This window comes from Martes martes, assembly GCF_963455335.1.
Source record: "Martes martes genome assembly, chromosome: 14".
NCBI lineage: Eukaryota > Metazoa > Chordata > Mammalia > Carnivora > Mustelidae > Martes > Martes martes.
The window spans coordinates 28,490,604-28,506,889 of NC_137902.1; the positions used below are offsets into that span (position 1 = coordinate 28,490,604).

A 16,286-nucleotide genomic window follows, 5' to 3' on the forward strand; every position below is an offset into this window, starting at 1 on the left:
CAGAGGAGGAAACTGAGGTTCAGAGTGCTCCTAGCTTACTCAAAGTCTCTACTACTGGTTGTGGTGGCATTAAGGTTAGAATGGAGGAAGCCTGACTCCAGAGCCAACCTCTTAACTCCTCTCAAGCTTAGGCTAATGCAGGAAAAAATTGCTGGCCTTAACCTCTCTCACCAGTAACACCGACACCCCCCCCCTCCTTGTACCCCCCACCCATGAGCCCAGCAAGGGTCCCTGGGTAGGGAGAAGTAAGGGGAGTTTGAGCGAGAAGTGACTTCTGAAATCATACGGTTTATCCGTCTCTGCCTTAGAGCTCAGAAGCTAGAAACTAAAGGGGTGACTTACTTCACCTGCTCAAAGTCTCACGGATCATTAGAAGGCATTTTACTCTTCCTCCCGGCTCACAAAACTATTCAGTGAAGCAGCAATTTGGGCTTGCGGGTGGGGTGTGTCTTTTCCCCTGCAGAGGGAGCTCAAAGAGAGGTAGCTGTGTTGGTCAAGCGTTTTCACCCTTCGATGGCCGACAACTTAGCAGTAAGGAAATCCTTTAGCCCGAGAGATGGGAGCTATTTATACCCGGAGACTGCTGGCTCTGGGGAAGTGTAGTGAGCAGGGAGGGAGTTGGTTCAGTCTTGTTTTTTTTTTTTTTTTTTTTTCAGTCTTGTTTTAAGTATCTCAAGACACGCGAACTGTGTGGAAGCCAATCCCTAGAACTAGTCTGTTTCCTCTACCACAGTCGCACACCTCTTTTCGAAAGAGGAGAGGATGCAGAGTGGAGGAAGATTAATGCGGGCTGGGAGGAAGCCGGGCAAGTAAGGTGGGGATCTGGTGCTGGGAGCATCTAGAGGCCAAGGCCCGCCTGACAGACTAGGCTGGGGGGAAAGGAGTTGCTTACTTAGGAAACCCCCAGCAGAGCAAGGACATCTGCTCCCAGAGTCTTGGGTTCCTAGAGCGTAGGTGATGGAATCCAGTGTTGGAAGTGAGCACTCCTGGAGAGCCAGGGCAGGCTCTTGGTCACCTACCATACCCCTCAGCTAGGGAAAGTTGGAGAAGTGGAACTGGGTCCCCATTGCAGGTCCCAGATTTATCATACACATCTCAGCTCTTCGCCCCTCCCGCTTGAGTTCTCACTCTTTTCCCTATCTCTGTGTCCCTCCCAACCCCTAAACTTTGTGCCCAGGGTATCAGGTCATCTCCAAGTTCTCAGCCTCCTTTCCTATGTTTTGAGCTATAGGGAGAGGGGTAACAATCTCTTGCAGAAAGCTGTGTCCACAGCAGCATTGCAGGGTACCAAAGGCAGGACTTTTCTCTGGAATCTGCATGGGCTGTGTGTCTTCTGCAGCTGATTTCAGGTGCCTTGGCCCCGCCCAGGTGGGCTAAGAGTCCAGCTCAGCACATGCCTTGCAGCCAGCACCCAGTGCCGAAGCTTCACATCACCAGGGCCTCTGCATGAGCTGGGGAGGGTCCTTAAGGACTCTGGTCCCATGATCTCCTACTTACTGTGTTATCTGTCCCAGGGGACAAAAGATGTCAACCTGGTCGCCCATGACCTCATTAGGACCTCATGAGGAGGGAGAGAAACAAATAAATCTTTGCATGACACGATGTTGTGGTATTGGAAAGTACCTAAGACTCTGGTGGCATATATGTGGGAGGGATTACCTCCACTTGGGTGGTTCAGGAAAGAAGCCTGGCCTTGAAGGGGGAGCAAGAGTTCACCAGAAAGATGGGGGTGGAAGGGCATTCCATATCGTGGGGAGGGCAAGTATGGAGGAATGGGGTTGCAACAGCAAAGGCCTGTTTGGACTGGCTTCCCTTTCGTCATTTAGGTGTCAACTTAAGTGCCTTTCTCTGATTACCTACTCCAAAAGAACCCTCCCTTCGGCCCTTAGTTCTATTTCCCTTTTAGAATTTATCTGCTTATTTTTACATTTACTTCTTTGTTGTCTAACTCCCTGTCCCCGGGCGCACTCATTAAAATAAACTCCACGAGCCTGTGGACGTTGGTCCCTTTTTTTTCCCCCACTATCCCCAGCATCCAGAACAGTACAAGTGAACATGTATTAGCAGGTGCTCTGGAAATTATGGCTGGCTGGCTGGCTGGCTGGCTCAGTGGTCCGAGGCTGCAGGCCATGAGAAACGTGTTAGGAAGCGAGAATTCCCTCCCTAGCCCTCAGCCTAAGCAACTCACGGGAATATAATAGCTTCAGAAGAGGGCTCGCTAGGAAGGGGACTTGGGGCGACAGGGCGGTGATAAGGGTGGTGGGAGGAGTTGTCCCAGCTCCTGGGAGGCTTAGGAGAGGAGGAAACTGGCGGCAAGGAGCCCAGAGACCGGCAACCTGGTGCACGATAACTCACACTCAACTCCAGGGTTTTTCTGCCTGGGAAGAGGCGAGGAGAGGGAGGGTCTTCGCCCCGTAGGCACCGCCTCTCCAGCCTCCCGCTAGGCCCTTTTGGACCCGTCCAAGCCTCATCCTGGGCGGTCAGCGGGTTGGGGAGGATTCCCTTGCCTGCCTCCCTCCTTTCCTCCCTTCCTTTTTTCCTCCTCCTCCTCCGGGTCTCTGCAGATCCCCAGCCCCGCGGCCCCGCCGCAGCCTAGCAGCCCCCGCCCCCTCCTAGAAAGGGCGAAATTGCTAAACTTGTAGCAATAATGACCCTGCATTCAGGCCGCCGACTCCCGCTGAACGTCTCCGCGCCGCGGCTGGCCGGCCTAATCAGCGCGCCCCTCCCGGCTGCCCGCCCAGCCCCCGTCCCCCCTTGCCGCTCCCTCCCCCAGCGCACAAAAAGTGGGGAACAAAACCCCCGCGCATTTCTCCGTCCCTCTGTTGAGCAGACTGCTACACAAAGCCCCCGCTCTGAGAAGCAATGGGGAGCTCGGGGGGGACGTCAATCCCGACGCGCTGGGGTTTTTGTTCGCGCAGGGGACTTCGCCTTCCTACCACACCTTTTGTTCGGGACTCCAATAAAAAGCCATTCTTTCCGCACCTTCCCGGCCCGGAGCCGCCTTTCAGCGAGGCCCGGCCCCACAATGGCGCGGCGCTCTGAGGCCTCCCCATTCACCCGCCTTGGCACGCTCACAATCGGCCGTGTGGCAGCACAGGCCTCGCACAGGCATTCTCCGCAAGTGACAAGGAGCCGCATAAAGCCGCGGCCGCCGGGGGAGAAGGGAGGGCGGCCGAGGGGGAGAATTCGGCCGCGGCGGGGCGCAGCGCCCCTGGGCGCGCTGGAGGCCCCGGCGGCGGCCGCTGAAGGAGCCGCCTTCGCGCCGCCTCCGGCTGGCCCAGGGGGCGAGGTTTCCTTTTCCCTGGCGACCTCCGAGGTGGGGCAGAGTCTCTCAGTTTTGGTCTAACGCAGGCCCAAAGACACTAGCCGAAGCATCTGGTAAAACTTGGGGGGATTACAAAGCCGGGGACCTCAAAAGGCCCCGAGGCTCCGACCTGTTCTCCCATAAGAGTAAAGAGAAGTTAATGAACAAAACCAAGAGGACGCAAGACTTGCAGCCCCCGGGGCTGGCCCAGGAGAGGCCAGGCCTGCGAACGCCCGGGGAAGATTGCTTTCCCTTACACCTTCTCCTTCCCTACCCGCTCTGTCCAAAGGATCCCTCTCCACTTCTGGGGGGCGGGGGGCGGACAAAGTCTGTAGCCAATGGTTTGGAAATATTGCACCTTGTTTATTGACTCCTGTAGTGTATGGCAGCGGGTGTGTACACGGCGTGTGGATAGTTATAGGTATATTATATGTGCTGAATACAGAATATGAAACAGAAAGGAAACCTGGTAACACCTCCTGCGGGCCACCAGCTCCCAGATTTGTTCAGCCCCCTCCCGCAGCACCCCCCCCCAAATGTTTGATCTTGCTTCGCCGGTTTTTCTCGCAGAGTTCTACACCCTGACGATCCGGAGATCCAGGCCGAGGTATCTGCTGCGGGGGGCAGGCGGTAGGGAAAAGGGAAATCGGCTGTGGTGTGGCGCTCCGGGCCGCAAAAGAGGCAGAGGGGTCCGTGGGGCTTGGGGATTCTCCAGCCCCGACACTCATTTTTCTCTCCTTCATGCTTTTATTTTTTTCTTTTCTTTTTTCTTTTTGTCCTTGGGCTTTCTGTCGACATTTCGAGGAGGCCGCTGGAAGGCCGAGGAGGAAAGACGGCCTTCTTGCTCTGGAAGAAGCAAGCGGCAGCCAGAGTCCCAGCCTCTCTCACTCTCTTCGGGGCCAGAGTCGGGGCCATTGTCCTCCCCGGCACCCAGCCGGAGTTTCGGCCTCAGAGACAGTCTCCGCGACCGGTCCCGGGCCTCCTCCTCGTCCCGCAGCCCCCCTCCCCAGGCTTCGCCGGAGCTGGGTTCCGGGGCCCTGGGGAGCGAGACATGTGTATGGGGGGGGGGTTGTTTTGTTTTTTTTAACGAGAGGACCTGGCCCTGGGTTCCAGCCTTTCTCGCGCTTCAGTCCCGCGGTGCCAGGCTGCAGTGGGGCGCCCGCCGCGTGAGCCGCCGCGTCCCTACCAGGCCCGGATGCCCTGCAAGGTGCCCTGCGCGCACGCAGCACCGGCCGCGGCACCCTGGTGCAAGGGCTGCGTGCCGCCACCGCCGGCGAAGCCGCCCAGGTTGCTCACGTTCACAAAGGGGCCGCCTCCGGCCGCGCTGCAGGCGGGCTGCATGGCCGCGGCTGCCGCGGTAGCCCCGCCGCCCCCGCTGCCGCCGCCGCCGCCGCCCGCCGGGTACGCACAGCCGTAGCTGCCGCTGTAGGCCGCGGCGGCGGCGGCGGCGGCGGCAGCGGCGGCGGCGGCGGCGGCGGAGTTCCCATAGCCGTAGGCGGGGAAGCTGTTGTAGGAGTAGGCGCCCGCACCCACGCTGTAGGGCGCGCCGTAGGCTTGCGCGCCCGGCGTGACGCACGGCTTGCCGTCCCGCACCAGCACCGGCACCGCCACGCGGCGCGGCGGCGGCGGGGGCGCGTGCGCGCCCAGCTCCAGGGACTTGTCCTGCCGCTGCCTCTTGCACTTGTACCTGCGATTCTGGAACCAGATCTTCACCTGCGTGGACGTGAGCTTCAGGCTGCTGGCGAGGTGCTCGCGCTCGGGCGCCGACAGGTACCGCTGCTGCTTGAACCTGCGTTCCAGCTCGAAGACCTGGGCTTGCGAGAAGAGGACCCGGGGCTTCCGGCGGCTGCGTGGCTTGGGCCTGTCGCTCTCCTCCACCGCCTTACAGTCTCCGGCCGCCTCCAGAGGCTTCTTCAGCTGGCAGCTTTCTGCGGAAGAAGCACAACAGCGTCCCTTAGCAGTTCCCCGCCTTACCGCGGCTCCTGTCCCAGAGCGCTGTGGCCCTTTTGGTGGCAGCGCGGAGCATGCGGTAGTAAATGCCTGGGCTTTCTGGAAAGTTTGTAGTTTCTGGCGCCATGGGACCCTGCGACAGCCCCAGTACCCTCAGACCGCCCTTAGTGGGCAGAAGCACGTTCCACGGGGAGGGATAGTTAGTGCGGGTTTGCTTAGAATTTGAGCATCTGTGAGAAAGAGAATAGTAAATGTTGGGCTCGGCGTGCAAATGACGATTCTCGGGATGAAAGTTTGCAACTACATAATAACTAGAGTGTTTGCAGACTCATCCGCTTTCCACTCTGTTACGGATAGCGGAAGGTGTGAAGCATATTGGTAGTTGGGGGCTCGTATGCGTGAGTTGCGTGAATAAATCTTTCTGTTTCGGAAATGCTTGAGTGTGACCCTCCTGCATTGCTTAGGAACTTTTTTTTTTTTTTTTTTTTTGCTTTTAAAAGACAACAGACCTCCTGCTAAATGCGTGACGATGTCTGTATTATCTTAAAGAGAAAAAGAAATTTGATTGATTTAGACCGTTTCGTGTCGATTTTAGGCCCAGGCGAAGTGTCAGGAGTCTAGGCCTTGGCTGCTGCCACATCAAGCCTCCTCTTGGGGAAGAGATTCTTTGACTCTCCCCTCAGAAACAAACACTTCCTTAGGGGTTTTATTCAGCTGTCCGATCTCCCTACCCAATTCACCTCCCATCCGAGCGGCTGGAATCTAGGACTAGGTTCCGCGCGTTTTTCACACAAAGCATAACATTATGAATTTTTTTTTTTAAAGGCCAGTGCCTCGGGGGTGTGAACGCTATGCACGCGCCTAATGGACTGTGTTCCCACGCACTCTTCGACCATCCCCTCCCTCTCTGCCGGTGCTGTGGGTGCCAGGGACACTGAACTCCAAGCGGAGAAGTGAGAAAACCACCCAGCTTGTCTCTAGCAAGGTTCCTGCGCCCTGCCAACACAACCTGCCTAGATCATCTTTTTGAAGAAGAGGGGACGGCTGTCTGGCCTCAAAGACCTCGTCTCACCCTAGGGTCAAAGAGGAAGAGATTTGAGCTCTTGTCTAAGTCTTGGGAAGAACAAAAATGCTGTGAGTTGTCAGAATCCAGCAGCTGAGCCCGTGTTGCTTATCAGCGTCAGGGCAGCAAGAACTACTTTCCCTTCCTTTGGGGGCTTGCATCGTCTCTCCTCTCCGGGAGGAGTAGTTGTCGGGGTCACCTCGTCCTTCTCCCTCCGCCCCGGCTCCCTCGCAGGCACCTGTGCTTTGCGGAGCTGTCGTGGACCAGGGTGAGGCATGACCCCAGCCAAAGGTTAAGGGGGCGGGAAGCAGTGCTGGCAAGGTTTGTGGGCTGTTTGCGGGCGCTCCGCCATTGCTCCAGATGTGCGGGTGCGTTCTCTTTCCCCCTCTACTCACTTTGGCTCCGGTCCCTCACGACCTCGGGCTCCTCTTCATGTTCCTTAGGCCCGCTACACGAGTCTCGCAGGACTGTGTGGACATAGCTCTGCGGACAGAGCCCCGAACCCCCGTGGCCGTCGGCTGTGGCTAGTGAGTTCAAATAGGACAGTTTCTCGCCCTCTTCTTCCTCGTCCTCCTCTCCTCCGTCAGAAAATTGCGTCCCCTCGGTGGCGGCCAGCATGCACGGCGCCGAGTGAAAGTGGTGCTCCAAGTCCGCCTGTAAGTGCGCGCCGTGGAAGTGCTGTTGCTGCTGTTGCTCCAGATTCAAAATGTCTTTGACTGAGAAAGGGGTGGAGGTGACCGGGCTTGGTAACATCATCAGGGCCACTTAATTGTCCAGTCCAAATACTCAATAAATCCCGGCGGGGGCGGGGAAGCAGCGCTGCGGCTCCAGCTCTCCTTCTGGACTCTGCCGCTGCTGCCGAGTCGGGCTTTTGACAGACGCGGTCCGGCTCCAGTCTAAATCGCCTCCATTGGCCGGGACCTGGGGGTCTGGGTTTTGTTACAGCCACTGCAGGGACTGGGGCCGGGGCTGCGAAGCCTGTGCCCGGGGGTCGTGCGTCACGTCGGGGGCGGGCCTCTCGCCTCGGCCTCCCTCCCTATTGGTTCCGGCTCATGTGGACCACGCCCCCCGCATCCACTGATGGGGTGCTGCGGCGCTACCAGAAATAAAGGACTAGTATAGAGTCGCGAAGTCCAAGTCTTTGTGGGCGAGGCTGCACTGCCACGGGTCCCCGAACTACCGATTCCCTCCCCGCCTGGCCGTATCTTCCTGGCCAGGGTCAGTTCTGGGAGGCTTCTTGTCCACGAGACAACTGCCAGGAAGGATGGCCCAGGAGCGTGGTTTTTCCAGCTGCTGCAGGGCAAGAAAACGTCCTGGCCTGTAAATACCGGCTTCTGGATTCCCAAGAAGACGGAATGTTTGTATACCAATGGATGGGCAACGTGTCTGTTCCCGACTTGTTGACTTTGCTCAAGCTCTTTCCTCCACTTGGAATGCCTTCCCTGCCCTTGTCTCCATGAGTGGAAAGCTGTTCTCCAAGGCTCTGCTCAAATACCACCTCCAAAAGGAAGCGCTCCCTGATCGTCTAGCCGGAAGTCATCTCTCCCGCATCTGACCTTGCAGCGCATGTTAGTAAAGGACATTCGTGTCACTTATCACTTCCCACCTAGTACTAGATATTGCTGGCCTGGTCGCCTGGGATAAACTATGCCTCCCCGGTGGGGGGCAGGGTCCCGGTTTCCTTTGTCCTAGTAGCTCTTGCAGCTGCCCACTAAGCAGGTATGTGAGAGACAGGAGGACGGAGTTGTTACTGACCTTGGTTGGTTGACAGGTCTTGGTTCCAATCCTGACCTAGTCGGTGTGTGGCCTTGGGTGTTTCTAAGCCGCAGTTTCTTTGTCTACAAAAAGGAGCTCAATACTTCTTCAGGGGTTGTTGACAGGGATAAAGGACAAAACATGCCGGGAGCTTAGCGCTGGGCCCCACACTTGTTAGGTGCTCAGTACACCGCAAGTCCCACCATTCTGCATCAGTGTTTGTTGACTGCATCGGTGATGGAGTGGCTGGAGTGCTGCACACATCGGGTGGCCTCGTATGGCCTTGAGAGCAGTATCTGCCACAAGGGAGGCGAGCCAGCTGTGGAGGCCTTCTCTGCATATTGAAACCCGGGTCCTGGATCTAGGCCTTTACCCTCTGGGGTGTATTTCTAATTTCTCCAGCCCATACGTGGCGCCCTCATGCGGCCCCCAGGTGTTTTCTGGGCGAAGCTGTGGGGTCCCCTGACGTTCTGGGAACGCGGCATTGCTGGGGATCATCTTCCCCACAGTAGGCATTCGCCAGCCACCACGCTTCGCCTACTGAGGAGCAGCGGTCACTACCGTGGGGCCCACACAAAGACCCAGGCGCAACACTGGCCTTGAAAAATACAGAGACCGGTTCCAGGCTAATCGAGCCGCCCGACATCCGCCCCTGACAGCCCCAAGCATTTTTTGGCGGCTGGGATGGTGGAGCTGGGGGACGCCGGCCTCAGCTGGCAGGGGAGGGTGGAAGGTGCAGGGACTGGTGGACAATGCCTCCGGCGCGGCACCCACGCGACGGAGCGGGGGCAAGTGGAAAGCTGCCCTGCGGGCCCCACGACGTTGGGAGTTGTGGGTGCCCAAGGCCAAGGAGAAAAAGGCGGGAGGAGAGAGAGAGGCGGGGCTGTTCAAGAGGGAGCGGAAATGGTGCGGGGAGTCAGCCTCTGAGGCTGCCCGGGGAGCTGGGATGCGGCGCGGGCCACGTGCACCCGGGAGTACTTAGGACGGCGGCGACCGGCGGGCGGTGGGGGAGACCCTCTGTGGGCAGGGCCTTGCGCTGGTACACCCATTCTTCAGCCGCAGGGGCGCCGGGTGCCTGTCTTCTCGGCATTGAGACTATTGACGTCCCAGGCGGGGCCGGCGTCTCTAAACCAGGCCAGGGGCTGCAGAGAGAAGGCGGCGCCTGGTTTTGCAGCGGATCGCAACCCCTCGGCGCAAAAGATCCAGAGTGAGGTGGGGGTGAGTGCACGGCCCTGTGGGGCGGGGGTCCTAGTGGGTGTGCGTCGCTTCGGTTGGCGAGCCTAAAAGAAGGAAGCTGTGCTCCCGCCCCACTCCCATCCCCCCGAGCTAGACCATCTCGGAGAATGTTTCTGGTTCTCCATTTCTTCCACCTCTTTGGGTGGTGTTCTTTTTGTTTGTTCGTTGTTTTGAGTGATTTTAAGAGAAAAAAAATGGTAAAGGATAAAAGCTACGGAAACTCCCTCCCCCCAGTTTCCAACAGAAGTTTGCGTTTCTCTCTGCTACATTCTCTTGGTTCTCTGCAGCACTTCGTTCTTAGGCCTTCTCTAGGTCCATCCCTAAAATGGCCGGGGGCGCTCGGAGTACACACCCGCTGCTGCTGCCAGGAGCGCACAGGTTGCCTCCAGACTGAGTACGAAGAAGACTATCTGCTCCCTAGTCGCGGGCCCTCACGGTCTGCTCTCCCCCAAACCCACTGCCACCACTACCCTGCCGGGTACCCTTGGCTGGGCTTGAGAGGTTCTCTCCTGCAGCTTCTGACCGGGTTGCTCCTTGGCAGCCCCCGTCCGACAGGGAGTAGCTCAGGCCCGACCCGGCTGGAGGCCCGTGAGGGTCCAGAGCACGGGCAGCACAAGGGCCTAGCGTGCCCTGGCCCCCCCTTCTCTTCACACCCCTGACCCTGCGCAGGGCCGATCTAGTGGGCAGGAGACTTCTGCCCGCTACCTAGAGCTGACCTTGGCCTTGTGACCCAAGCTGGGGCTTTGGTGGCTTCCAGCCACCCTCCTCCTGGTTGTTCAGGCTCCCTACGGTCCGTCTTGGTTCCGCTGCCCCGGAGTTTCTTACCAAGGATGCCCACCAGGTCAATCGCACCGAGGCAGCCTGCCTTTGCCACGCGCGCAGCCTGGACGGCCGTGAGCGTGTGCGCGGCCAGCTGCGCTCCGGTGTCCGGTAGGACAATGTCCGGGCGCTAGTGACTCTGCAGCAGCCGGGTTCTCGGGAGCCGCTAATCAGAGTGTGGAATCTGGTCTCGACGCGTATCCAGTTACGATCGTGTTCTGGGGCATTTGCATTCTCTTGTCTGAAAAGAGGATCTTTGAAATCCTGGAATTGTACTCCACTAATAATAGGTTTTCGTTCCAGTCAGTTTAGCTAATTACTGTCAGATAAAGTAGATATCGCTGCAACCAAGGAAGCGTTTGATGTTATTTTAATCAAGTGTATCAGCCTCCGTAGGTAAGATTTTGTCGCAGTACACATTTATGCAAATCCCCCTCCTCCCATAAAGATCATAGTAAAATGATGGCAAATTCTATGAGGGGGAGATGTTGCCTAGAGGCATAAGCGATATAAAAATTTTTATCTTTTTTGGAGAAAAGCCCCGTGCTAACCATTGCAATACATTATCAAATTAAAATGTGATTATTCTTTGAAAACTATGATTTGTTCCCATAAGTTACTATTCTCTACACAAAAATTGCTTAATTAATACACGTAGAAATACAGGCAGATACAGATCATTTTCGTTATACTTGCCACTGCTTATGTTATTACCCTCCAACTATTCAAATAACCATTTAATTGTGTAACCACGCTCACACAAAAAAAGTCGAAAGTTATCATGGCTTCTAATCTAAATGTAGCACCACAGTCAGAAGTAATTGTCTATTAAAGTAGAGAAATAATCCTGCAATGAACACAGCTAGCCAAAACTATAGAACATTGCAGGTAAATTTTTTTCATTGGATGTTTCATTTTTTAGTGCTCTTCTAGAAATGCCATTCAATGGCATCTTACAAAAAAAAAAAGACATTTCTTCTTTGGTAGTAAAACTAAATAGGTTCTTGTTATTTTCTTGTTGGTGGTGGTGGTGTATAAGTCCGTGTTTTGGTTTGCTTTTTAGTTGAAGGATATTGGAAAGCTCTCCAAATTTTTTGAGCTATCTAGAGGCAATAGTATTTTATGAGAAGGGTAAATACTTTTTCTACTTTTCAAGAAATGGCAAGTAAGTAGGTCAGTCCCAGAAAGCATTACAATAATCTAATTCCTTGAGAAGAATTTTTTCCAATTTTTATAATTTTGTAAGAGAGATTTTAAAATGGAGTTTTGAGCATTTTTGCTTTTTTTTTTTTTTGGCATGTGTTTATATAAATGTTAGATTTCTCCCAGATTGTATTTGGAATGGAGTTTTCTAAATAACCCACCACTTCCCTTCCTTGGGAGAAAATCAGTCCAAGTTCAATAATGCAAGTAGTTCTTTGTAAATTGCAGGCCCTTACTGAGGAAGCGAGTTTCGATTTCTCAAGGAGAGGACCTTCTGTATCTATCTTGTGCGTATCTGCCCCACTCCAAAAAAATTTCAAGATAATGTAAATACAATGTAAATACAGACTTTGTCAACCAAACCAGTCCTCTTCTGCTGATAAAACACACAAGAAAGCCTAAATTTGTCAAATGAAAATTCACTGTTTTTTAAAAACAAGAATACGTATATGAAGGATGCCTATGCAGACACTTATTTGTACTATCTGTGTGTGCTATTTGGGAGTGCGCGGGACAGTTTTAACTTGGGGATTAAACTGGAATTCTAGATGCATTCCTTAACTTTTATTATTATTATTTTTTTTTAGCGTGAGTCTAACTTCCTGTAGCGAAGTTTCAATGTCTATAGACCTTTTAAAATATAATCTGACTTCAGAAGAGCGGCTGCAGTCTTTGGCAGATTAATTTTTTTAAACCAGAGCTCCTGCTTGCTCTGTGCAGATCTCTGAGCAGTAAGGGTGGATGGGCGGGGGAATGTGGTTATCAAGTTCCAAGAAGCAGAGATTCTTCGTAACTCTTTCCAGTGCAATCTTCCCAGTCCTGTCTGCTCTCAACCGCAAAGCCACAGACTCTAGCTTCCTAGGACATAGAAATCTTTACACGGATCTCACTGGAGGTCACTTAGAGTAAATAACTTAAAATCATTTGAGAAGGAAAAAGATTTTTCTCATTTGGAAAGAAACATTTGCCACATTCTTGTGGCTTAAGAGAAGTCTTATCCCGTCTTCATTGTGTCCAACCTGGAGGTCCCGGGCTTTCGGTCTTTGGTCCGCACTGGGGAGAGCAATTCCCAAGATCCATGGGGAAGCTTTGCCCCATCAGTGGGCATCCAGGTCTGCTGGCCTAGTTGCCCACTTGCCCTTGGTTTCTTGAAGCTGGGGGGGGGTTACCCAACAATTCCCACTGCTCTGGGGGCAGTTCCAGCTTGTCTGACTCTGCAGGAATGTCGCAGGGTGGGGTTGGGGGGGCAGGTGCTGGCCTTGCTCAGAACCAGAACCAGCCAAGGACCCGACCCGGAAAGGACCAAGGCCCCCTGGCAGCCGCAGTGCATCAGGGCACACAGCCACAGGGACAGATGGCACTAGCAGTACTCGCCTGAGGAGCTGGGCCCAGGTCCACAACTCTGGGCTTCTGAATTTCACAGTTTTGCCCTGTGCAGACTCTGGTGTGTCAGGTCGGAGGTCAAGAGTTCAGCAGCAGCATCAAGCCTGTGGGGACCTGTAAGGTTGTCAGGCCTCACTCCACTTGGGTGCCCTATTGCCAAGCCCCAGCACTTTGTCCATGCAGGTTGGGGCCCGGAGTGCTGGGGTTTGTCCTGGGTGCACTTCTCTCCGGCTGTGGGCTAAGAGCCCAGGACCTTAAAGAGGAGCACCCCTGGGAGACGCAGGCTTGGTCTCGCCTCTGTCTTTGGAAGTGCCTGTAGGTTCTGGAACTCCTCTCAACCTCTCTGCACTCCTGCCAAGTGAAGAGAAATGCCTTCTTACCTCTTGAGGCTCCTGGCACCCCAAGATCCGGAAACCCCGCAGCACCTCGGAGCCTGGGACCCCAGAGCTTCCGTAGCAGTCTGCCTCTCACCCCTTGCAGCCAACTCTTTTCCCTTTGGGCTCCTTCCTCTTGCACTGGCCCAACTCTAATTCCTCTACCCCTTCCCTTCCTCACTCCGCCTTTCTCCCTAGTCTCTTCCTCCTCCCATCCTGGGCCTCCTTTCTCACTCTGTGTCCACTCCTCCCTTCCTTTTCCACTCTTATTTTTTCACTATCTCTTCCTTTCCCCCTATCTTGTCTCATCACGCCCCCACCCTCCCTCCACTCTGAAGCCTTCATGCATTTTTGTCCCTGGCCCTAGCAGGTGTTTGATATGTGTACCTGAGGGCTGCACAGGATGGGGGTCAGACTAGTTGAGCATGGCCTCTTTCCTGAGCCCCAGACCCCTCTCCCCTCTCCTACTCTGCCTCTCACGCTCCACCTCAGAGCTGCACCTGAAGATGCCCAAGCACTTTTACGTTTGTGACGAGAACACTCCTTGCACCCTGCTCTGGCCCCCCAACCCTGAGCAACCTCTGCAGAGGGTCTGTGGGGCTCCAGGTGGCTGGGCTGGGCCACCCTCCCCATGGAAATCCCCGCTCCAGGCAGATCCTGCCAGGCCTCCGTTTCCTACTATTGTGGCGGTCTGGAGAGGATCACAGCAGAGCTGAAGGCAACAGTAAGGCCTGGGCCCCAGACATCCTTTGAGAGCACAGATCGGGGCTCCCAGATCAGGGCTGGCCCCCTCCAACCGCCCCCCACCACCACACAGGAGCGCTATCCAACTGAACTGTTCTTTCCTCCTGTTTCTTTCTTGCCAGCCCCACTTTAGATTAGGCACCTTGAGATCACCCCAGCTGGGATGTGTTTCAGGGACTGCCTTAAAATGCAGGAGCCAAATCTGGGAGAGGAGCCTGGGATCCTGGCTCAACCCGGCCTGCTGGCAAGGACTAAACACTCCCGAAGCGGGTTCTCAGGCCACCTATAATCTCTTACCCTCTTCCTAGCTGCTGGGTATGGGGCCAGTGGGGCCACTGACAGGGTCTGGGGCCTTCTCCCCTGAGTCAGGCTCCCCAGCTGCGTAGGAGACAGCTGGCCACCTCTACCCTCTTCCGTTCCATCTGCAAGCATATTTCTGAGGTCGATGAAAGTTGCATCACTCTGATAAATACGGGTTTCCAACAGATGGACACAGTCCTGACATGTATGTTTCGATGGAATTCTGTTTCTCCTTAGATGAAAAGGAAAGTGCTTTCTTGTGTGAACACATCAGTGTGCGCACGTGTGGATGGGCATGGGAAAGGAGGCTTTCAGGACTGTGCCCATCAATGTAGAGTCCACATTAGGGCTCTGCTCTTTCAGAATGTGGGCAAAACAGGGGGGCTGGACTGACACTCATTCTGAATCTCTCCCTCTAGCTACTTTTTTTTCCCGCCACAATAATGTGATTGCCGGTAGTGACATGAAGTTTGGAGAGAAATGCTTATATGGTCCAAGAATAAAACTAGCTTCCATGACTATGAAACACACTATTTCCATACAGACAATTTATGGAATCATTACAATTAGTCTTGTACTAAGCAGCCCCACAGGGACCACCGCAGCAGAGAAGAGGGCACAGGTTCTATTGCTAGAGTTGTAATGACTGTGTGTGTTTGTGAAAGTAATAAAACCACACTGAAGTTATTCTGTAATTTGGACTTTTAAAAAGTTTACATGCTCCTCCCCCATTGTAATAGGAGGCATGCAAACCTCACAAGCATGTGTGGGTAAGAGATGGTGTCTAGGACACCAGTCTTCTGCAGGGAGAGCTGGGTTTGGGGTGCGGTGTAGGGGGGAGACGTGGCTTTCTCTAAATCATGATCGCACCTCCTGTGTCTGTCTTGAGCCAAAGCAGTGACCCTGGAGTTTGGAGCCCTGTCCTGTCATTTCATTGTCTTGTAACCTTGAACCAGTCCCTCAACCTTGCTAAGCAGCTGTTTTCTCACCTACAAAAAGAGGTAATAATGGTTTGGACTTTATAGGCCTGCAGTAGGATTAAAGAAATGATGGAAGGAAAGCACTTAGAGAGCTCTGAGCACATGTAAATGCGAAGGGTGACACACGGGGTGGTTGTTAACTCAAGGAGGGAGGCTCTGAACCTCTCCACTGAGCGGAGATCAGGGAGTTGGATTCCCAGGCACTCCTTTTTCTTACTTGGGGTGGGAGGGAAGCATTATTAAACTATCAGTCAAATTGTGTGTGTGTGTGTGTGTGTGTGTGTGTGTGTGTGTGTTTGTCCCCAAACAAGGAAACCAGTTCTCTTAATCATTGGAGTTTTAGGATATACTCTTGGAAGCAACCGGCACCTCTTAGCCTCCCCGCTCCCCCTCCTCCCCCTCTAGAGCTGCAGCGAAGAAATCCCACACCCAAACTGAGCTTCCCGCTCCCACAAATGCATCATTTTTAGCAGCGGTAAACAAATCCCCAAAGACTCATGTCATTGTTATCATGTTTAGATAAAGATCTGGCCAATTGGTGTCCACACAGGAATGTAAATAAATCAAATGCCCTGGTCCTACCCCAGTGGGGGGTGGGCGTCCCTCTCCCACCGGCCTCAACCCAATGCCCTGCACTCCTGCTTCTCTCCTTTTCTCTTTTGGGATGGGAGAACATCTGGCCTTGGAAATCACTTGGTTTCTAATCTTTTCACTCTGTCCCAGATCTGCTGTGTGACTTCAAGCAAGACCCTTATCCTTTCTGAGCCTGTTTCCTCCTCTGTACAGAAGACTTAATGACTGCTACCTCTCGAGATTGGGAGAGGGCAGCAGTAACTGTAGAAGAATACTGCTGCGTACAGTAACAGCAATAACCCACTCATAAGCAGCGGTCCTATAGACAACATCGGCTACCGTTCAGGGCTTTCCTACAAGCACACAGTAAGGCTCAGTGATTAAGAGCCTCCCCACTCACATATAAACTGTCAGACTGCGGGCAAGCTGCCTTGGCGGGGCTGGGAGAGTCGTGGGTATGAAGAGGGGAGACTGGCACCAGGCCTGTTGTAAACTCTTCTAAGTGTCCATCCTGGTTATTGTTTCTGCTTCTTGCAACAGGTCTTGTCTATGGCCCCGTTAATGTCACTGTTTTATATATGGAGTGTAGGAAACTGAGGCTC

At 54.3% G+C, this 16,286-nt stretch overlaps 2 protein-coding genes and 1 pseudogene across 3 annotated transcripts in view; all 3 read right to left on the bottom strand.

The window, feature by feature from the left end:
• Positions 1 to 3,138, bottom strand: part of LOC308354993 (uncharacterized protein) — a gene marked incomplete at its 5' end in the record, with an annotated part of 56,965 nt that extends 53,827 nt beyond the window's left edge. The window contains one exon of the mRNA XM_080822917.1: positions 2,983 to 3,138. Within this exon, the coding sequence (XP_080679043.1) occupies positions 2,983 to 3,138 (156 nt within the window). The remainder of the gene's footprint in view (positions 1 to 2,982) is intronic.
• A 947-nt stretch (positions 3,139 to 4,085) lies between these two features.
• NKX2-3 (NK2 homeobox 3) lies at positions 4,086 to 7,073 on the bottom strand (the record flags this gene model as incomplete). The annotated part of the gene is made up of 2 exons (XM_080823556.1): positions 4,086 to 5,232; positions 6,713 to 7,073. 2 exons carry the CDS (start codon positions 7,071 to 7,073, stop codon positions 4,487 to 4,489), a joined length of 1,107 nt encoding a protein of 368 aa, XP_080679682.1. The 3' UTR covers positions 4,086 to 4,486.
• Positions 7,074 to 9,725: 2,652 nt separating this feature from the next.
• Positions 9,726 to 16,286, bottom strand: part of LOC308354994 (ragulator complex protein LAMTOR3-like) — a 33,434-nt pseudogene continuing 26,873 nt past the window's right edge. The window contains exons 2-3 of the transcript in view: positions 10,098 to 10,221; positions 9,726 to 9,886 (exon numbers count right to left, since the gene is read on the bottom strand). The product of the transcript in view is annotated as a ragulator complex protein LAMTOR3-like (transcript). The remainder of the gene's footprint in view (positions 9,887 to 10,097; positions 10,222 to 16,286) is intronic.